General features: G+C 44.3%; 1 protein-coding gene across 1 annotated transcript in view; it reads left to right on the forward strand.

Moving 5' to 3' along the window:
- Nucleotides 1–7,631, forward strand: part of SACM1L (SAC1 like phosphatidylinositide phosphatase) — a 424,002-nt gene extending 416,371 nt beyond the window's left edge. The window contains exons 19-20 of the mRNA XM_063922680.1: nt 6,853–6,910; nt 7,048–7,631. Coding sequence (XP_063778750.1) covers nt 6,853–6,910; nt 7,048–7,184 — 195 coding nt within the window. The 3' untranslated portion in view covers nt 7,185–7,631. The remainder of the gene's footprint in view (nt 1–6,852; nt 6,911–7,047) is intronic.
- Nucleotides 7,632–8,039: the final 408 nt, after the last annotated feature.

Raw genomic sequence — 8,039 nt, forward strand, 5'->3', positions numbered from 1 at the left:
AACATCGCCTTCGCGAACTACATCCCCCATCAGCCCTGCGTGTAGGGCTGACAGAGGATGACGCGGACAACCCACAGGAGTTTGTATCGTCATCGACATATTGGGTACACGCCAGACTGTGCACGATTATGTCGGTCCAATCAGCCGGATTGGACGACCTATCTTCTAGTGAGTACAAATTACAGTGCACTCAATGTCACATTTACTCACAGAGCTGCTTTCTTTTTCATCCACTAGGGGTCACTGGAGTACTCTTGGGATATGGACGGCTTAGCAGAAACAAAGGCACTGAATATTTAAATTTAGAACTCTCCACCCCTCCATATCCCAGAGTACCTCAGTGTACGACCTCAGTGTTTTTTCCGTGCTCACAGCAATAACAAGGCTTGTGGGGACTTCCCACATTTGGTGGAAGATTTTATTAATTTTTCATTTTTACTTTTTACTTTTTAATTTTTACACTTAGCACATCCCTTCCCAGTTTCTGGAAAAACATGGGTCCGGGATGGTGCCGCTGCAAGGACAGCGCATGGCGTGTCGGTCCTCACAAAGAGCACCCTCACAGCCACAGGCAGTCCACTGTCTCCTGCAACAGCTGGACGGAGCTTACACATAGAAGCCCCGTCGCAGCCATGACCTGAGAAGCTGGACGGAGCTTACAGATAGAAGCCCCGTCGCAGCCATGACCGGAAAGCGTCGCAGACCTCCCTACAAAAGGTATGCTGGGGAAACGGGGCGGTCAGCGCAGGCTGCCGCCCCGCTGTGTGGGGTCCGTGGGTAAAAGGGGGGGAGCCGACCGCTCACTACCGTGATAGCCGCTCTAGCGCTCCGTCTGCCGCTCCGACCGCCCGCCCCACGCTCCGTCCTCCCGCCAGGCGCTCCGTCCTCTCGCCAGGCGCTCCGTCAGCGGTACACCGCTCACAGAGGGAGACCCGCCGCAGCTTCGCTCCGTCAGCGGTGCTCACAGAGGGAGACCCGCCGCAGCTTCGCTCCGTCAGCGGTGCTCACAGAGGGAGACCTGCCGCAGCTTCGCTCCGTCAGCGGTGCTCACAGAGAGAGACCCGCGCAGCTTGCCTAGCAACGCCGCGCTCCGGCCAGCCGACCTCAGCTGCTCTGGACTATGTATCCCTCGCCTCCCTGCAATGAGCTTCCCGGCTCCCCGCTGAGACACAGCGCTACAGGGAGTACAGGGAAGGGGGGGGAGTGGGGGACCTGGCTGATTACTGCGTGGCTGCAGCTGCCAGATGCTGCAAGGGGAGAATCACGGTATAATAGGCTGTTGAGCCTATATATATAGCTGCCATATCTATAGAAGATATTAATACAAAATTAACTGCAGGCAGAGCTTATATTAAATGTGACCTGCCTGTGATTGTATTGTAACCTGCATGTCATTATCAGTGTATACTAGACTGTGATTATCAGTGTATACTAGACTGTGATTATCACTGTATAATAATCTATTGAGCCTATATTAACTGCAGCAGGTATTGTAACCTGTCCTGTGAGTATCAGTGTAAGCACATGGGGGCCATTTTAATCATGTTTCCTGTTTCTTCCAGTGGTAATTCCAGAACATTCCTGCCCTACATCTCTACGCCACCGGAGGCGCAGGGGTGTTAGTGGGAATTTTGGTTCAGGTTTCACATAGGCTGCCCATGTAAACTGTATTTAGCCATAAATATATATATATATATATATATATATATATATATATTACGCACCTTAAGTAAAGATTTTACTGAGTCGTGCAAGTGTCTGTCCTTTGGCTATTGTGGCATAAATCTACCACATATTCAGTTAGTTTGTAGGTTTCCACTCCGGAAGCCGGGTCAGTCCCAGATCCTATGTTAAGCATTGGCAATTCAAATTGACTCTGCTCGACAGGAGCGGTAAGATCGGAGTCTCGGAAGTTACTCCGCCAGCTCTAACGAAGGAGTCTCAGTCTTTCCAAAGGTCCAATTTCCCTTTGGGTACCAGGGTGTTAATTAACTGGTCTTATAATTTAATGCAGTCTGACAATTCTATGTCAAACCTCACAGCGATAACTACAAGTGAGAAGGGTACATTAGACCAGCAGTCAGATAGTGCGGGGTTTTGACAACCATACATTGCTAATGACCAGTGAGTCAATGTCTCAATTTTTACAGAGACTAAGTAGACTCTAACATCTAATCCGTCGAATTTAATAAACAACAGATCTTCAATGAGTTCTTATTTAGAATATCTGACTAAGATTTAACTCTATTTACCCGTTTCCACATCTAAATGGGAGAATCCGCCATTGGTGAATTCGTCTGTGTCAAACATTATAAAGACCCAAGATACATTTGGGTCACTAGGCGCTCTATGTATGGAAACAATGACGATCACGTTAGACTTACCGTTAATGAGAAGCTGCAGAGTATCTCTGTAAAGCTTCTGCTGACGCCTGTTACCTCGATTCTCGCTTTTCACCGTCGCTAGTTTCAGCACGACAAGGCCAGAAGTTGTTTGGTCCTAAATTTGATATTCATGCCAAGACAGGGGGGGGGGGGGGGGGTAGTAAAGTCTAGCCATTGCCGCCTCCGGTATCAAAACGGAAATACTTTGGTCCAGCGTTTAAACCCTTTAGACTTCAGTTTTTTCAAGGCTGTGGTACAAAAACAGTCACGACTTGTAACGCCAGGGCGCTAAAGTCAACAAGCCAGTGGCTTGACGGCCTCTTAGGCCATCTCGATTTTCCAATTGTGGAAGCGCGCCTTTACACGTTACATTTGCCGGGTTTCCAGACATCCACTCATGGATGTATCCGCTATTTAAAGATTAAAAGACAAGACTGCCTCTGTCGGACGAAATTAGGCGTTTTGGCAGGTTGCCATTCAGTCTCTGCTGGTTTCAGCTGTTTTTATTTCCGGGCCTGGTACACCAACAGAGTCAGGGTTACTTATTCCCCTCTGTTTGGGGTATCGAAGCCGGAGGGCTCCGTCGCAGTCTCAATCAGCAAGTCACTTACTACAGTTTGAAAATGGATTTTCTGCGGTTAGTATTTGCATATTTGGAGCCACAAGATTGCATGATTGCGCTTGATCTTCAGAATGCGTATTTACCCATTCCGGTTTGGTCACCGCATCACAGGTTCTTGCGTTTTGCAATACGCCACAACCATTAACCGTTTCAGGTTCTACCGTTTGGCCTCTTGTCAACGCCTCGGGTATTCACCAAAGTGATGTTGGTGATGATAGCTCATCTCAGAGCCCTGGCAGTGACAATCGTTCCATACTTAGACGATCTGCTCATAAGAACTCTGTCTCAACAGAGGTTCCTCTTACTTGCGCTACTAACGTACACCACGGTTGCAGTGTCAAGTTCAAAAACAATCGCATCTAATTCCGTCTGAACGACTTCAATTCCTAGGTATGATTATAGATACGGTAAATCAAAGAGATTTACCTACTACACCAGAAAGAACAGATTATACCATCTGGTACAATTAGTGCAAAAGCCACGCACACTAGCGGGACATTGGTGTATTCGCCTATTAGGAACAATGATGTGTTTTCGAAGCGCTTTAGTTCGCCGGGTTTCACTCGCGTTTCCCACAGGGGGGCGAGGGTGTCTATACTCTGGGCGAGAGTCTCAGAGGTTGAGGAGTTGTAGTTAAAAAGGTCAGCGACAGGGGTTCTAAAACGGATCACGACAGATTGCTGTCTATAAATGTCCTGGAACTCCGTGCAATTTACAATGCACTACATGCTTCGCTTTCAGTCTGTCCAAGTGCAGTCAGACAACGCAACGGGAGTTGCATACACAACAACCAGGGAGGACCGAGAAGCCGCATGGCAATGCGGGAGGTAGCTCGAATCCTCAATTGCCCAGAATACCACAAGGTGATATTGTCGACGGGGTTCATTCCGGGAGTGGACATCTGTTAGACAGATGATCTTAGCCGTCGGGATTTTCATCCAGAAAACTGGGCATTAAATCCAGAGGTGTTTTACATGTGGATCCACAGGTGGGGTTACCCTCAGGTGTACATGATGGCATCTCGCCACAATTACAAACGCTCAGTATGTGTACAGAACGACAGATCACAAGGGCAGTGGCGGTGGAGGCTCTCACATTCGCGTGGTCGTACAGCCTCGTGTATCTGGGTCCACCGTTTTCCGCTGTTCTCTCCGTTGCTAAAACGGATCATAAGACAGTTCGTCACAGTCATACTAGTGATATCTCATGGGTTTCGGAGAGCTTGCATCTCAAATCTCTAAGGAATACTCGCACACGATCCTTGCCCGCTCATAATACGTCCAACCTGTTACAACAGGGACCGTTCTTTTACCCCTATTTACCTATGTACCGCGGCTGCGGTTGACGGGGTGGTGGTTCAGACCGCCCTCTTAAGAAAAGAGATAGGGCATTACAGTATCGGTTATACCAACCATGTTACGAGCTAGGAAGCCGGTTACGGCAGCTCATTATTACAGAATTTGGTGTGCCTATATAGGTTGGTGTGAAGCTCGGAAGTTTCCGACATCATCTTTCAAGTTACCCGTATTCTGTTATTTTACAGACGGGGTGAAATGGAGAACTGTGTTTATCTACACTGAGGGTGCAGGTATCTGTGTTGTCAATTTATTTTCAAAGACGTTTGACTCTATTGCGTCGGTACACACCTTTCTACAAGGTGTCATCACAGTGCAGCCTCCATTTATCCCACCTACAGAGCCATGCGACTTGAAGCTGGATTCAGATTTCTTACAGGTTTCATATTTTGAACCCTTACAACAAATGGGGATTAAGTTTCTCACTTGGAAAACGTTTTTTCTTCTAGCCTTAGCTTCGGCAAGGGTTTTGTTTTCAAATTTGGGTGCCTTGTATTCCAAGCCACCGTATTTGGGTTTCCTCATGACAGAGCGGAACTTCGGACGAATTCCGATTTCTTATTTTTCACATCAATAAACCAATAGTGTTTCCTGTGTTGACAGCACATTCTAGAATTCTGAATGTGGTACGCGCATTACGCGTTTATATGTCCCGAACGTCTACAGTTCGTAATACGGATACGTTGTTTGTTCTCTATGATGCTGCCAACTGGGGTTAGCCAGTTTCTCAGCAGACATTATCCAGTTGGATAAAACTGACTACACGTCAGGCTTACCTTAAGGCTAAGTTACAGTCGCCTACGTCAGTAATAGCTCATCCCACAGGTTCTGTGGGAATGTCATGACCAGCTGGTCGTGGAGCTTCTACGACGCGGCTACATAGTCTTCAGTGCACACGTTTGTGCGCGTTTACAAGTTTTGAAACGTTTGCGGCATCAGCATCTAGCTTTGGCCGCCTACTGTTACAGGTGTCAAACAGCTCTCCCGCCCACGAGGGAGGCTTTGGTACGTCCCAAGAGTACTCCAGTGACCCCTAGTGGATGAAAAAGAAAATAGGATTTTGGTACTTACCAGGTAAATCCTTTTCTTTGAATCCATAGGGGGCACTGGACGCCCACCCAGAGCAGTTTTACCTGGGTTGTATTAAGCTCAGAGGAGCTTATGGTACCACATTTTCACCGATTGGTTCAAATTATAAGGGTCTATCGGTTATGGTGTCAACTGTTTAGTTGACAGTAACGTTATGTGTCAACTTTGTTGTTGTCCGTTATGTTATAGGAATTCTCCATTGTCAACCTCTCTATAGTTCCTGTTCGCTCAGTAAAAAACACTGAGGTCGTACACTGAGGTACTCTGGGATATGGAGGGGTGGAGAGTTCTAAATTTAAATATTCAGTGCCTTTGTTTCTGCTAAGCCGTCCATATCCCAAGAGTACTCCAGTGCCCCCTATGGATTCAAAGAAAAGGATTTACCTGGTAAGTACCAAAATCCTATTTTTGTGCAGGTTCAAGGTAGACCGTCTCTTAATGTCAAGTGCAGCACTTTCAGGAACCACAACATAGTGAGTGAATTGAAAAAATAAAAAAAAAACACCTAAGGTGTAGATCAGGGATGGGGAACCTTCGGCCCTCCAGCTGTTGTTGAACTACACATCCCAGCATGCCCTGCAACAGTTTTAGCATGGCCAAATAGCAAAACTGTAGCAAGGCATGCTGGTATGTGTAGTTCAACAACAGCTGGAGGGCCGAAGGTTCCCCATCCCTGGTGTAGATAAACACAGTAATTTTGGTACGTGCGCACGTTCTCGGGTATCATGAAATTACTGTATTTAACTCCCTGCTTTTGGTTTAATTTAATTTTTCATTTGCTTGTCTTTGGATAATGTAAGTGTTTCAAAGTTAAGAGAAATAGAATATTTATATATTTCCATGTTGAAATAATGTCAAGACGCCCCCTTAGTGGAAGCACACTAGTTGCTTCAGTTTTGTTAAGTGAAGTTTTTGTAGTAAAAAGATACTCTCACCAGATTAAATCATTGGCTGCATTGTCAGTTCTGTATGCGTTCCTGTATACAGTTATATTGTGGCTACTTGGGTACATCGTACTGTTCATTTTCTTTAGTTACGGTATTGCAGAGCTCCTGTTGGACAAGCTTCCACACATGATTATGACAGAAATACTGACTACTAATGTTAATCTGATCCCACAAGTCCTAGGTTTCTTTTCTTGCAGTCATCAGTGATTCCATTGGTGAACGTTGCACTGCTTACATTAGTTAAACTTTCTGCTGTTTTTGGTTTATGGCATACTTTGCTACCCTCCCGAAACGGCCAGGAGGCTACCAAAAATTGTGGGGCACTCCTAGCCCCTCAGAAAGGTGGACAAGTCTCCCACGGCAGCCCACAATAGAGCACAATGAGAGATCTATAAACATGTCAATTTAGTTGTGAGCTATCTAATCAAATGTTATGTAATGTATTTTCATTTCAGTTGCCAATCATCATGGTGGTTGCTTTTTCAATGTGCATTATTTGCTTGCTGATGGCTGGTAAGTATTACTACTCCATATATGTTTTTCTGTCTTATTTGGCATATTGTCTTAGTTTACTTTGTATACTCTTTTTATATTAAGTAACTATATATACATGAAACAAATTAAAGTATATAATGTTCTGCTTCTTAAAGGTGACACATGGACGGAGACATTGGCCTATGTACTTTTCTGGGGTACTGCTAGTATCGGGACGGGCACCATTATTCTTTACAATGGCAAAGACTTTGTTGATTCTCCAAAACTAGTGCAAAAAGAAAAGATGGACTGAACTTTAAATGGTCGAAAACCTCTTGGCAGCGATTGTTCCCTAAATCATCCTTGGAGTCTTTACTAATCTGCTTTCATTCATTTCTTCATCTACTTCCTAATGTAGAAGTGAATTTGAAACCATGAATAATAATAATGAATATTTTTGCCATGGGCATGAAGACACATGTACAGTGCTACATGACATGGAGCAGAATATACTCTTACAGAATGATCTGCTTCTTGATGTACATTTCCATTGATTTGCAGCATATTTCAGATTTCTCCACCATTATAGGAGATAAGACGACAACATATTGAAGCATTCTCAACTAGTTCTATAATACATGAGACTTTCATTTTGAGTCACATGCCTTACTACTGTCTTTAATTCACTGAAAATATTTTTTTCAATTCCTAGTTTAAGATGACTTGCATGATTAATAAATAGTTGTTCGATCTTTCTTTCTCTGATGTGTTTAAGAAGACTTTTCTTTTTATTTGTATGCCTTAACATATTATTCATGATAATAAATTGTTATTATAATGCAATATTACCAAAATATTGTTTATATACTACATAAATAATTAAAATAAAAAGTGTAGATTTTTATTATGAACATATTTTTCAGACCCTCTAACATGACACCTTATCAGGTACAAAATGCTCTACTCCTGGACTTCACTTAATTTATTATTGCCGTCACCTGTGTTGATCTAGTTATTTGATGAGAAAGATGGCAGTTCTAAATTAAGAGGCAAGTTCAGGGACGGAGCATTTTTGTACCTGGTCATGTTGGAGGGACTGTATAATTATATAATGCAAGCTTACTCCCTAGTGCTTCAGAGGTGAGAATGAATGTATTAACAGACTGAT

Source organism: Pseudophryne corroboree, chromosome 5 (assembly GCF_028390025.1).
Source record: "Pseudophryne corroboree isolate aPseCor3 chromosome 5, aPseCor3.hap2, whole genome shotgun sequence".
Classification (NCBI taxonomy): Eukaryota; Metazoa; Chordata; class Amphibia; order Anura; family Myobatrachidae; genus Pseudophryne; species Pseudophryne corroboree.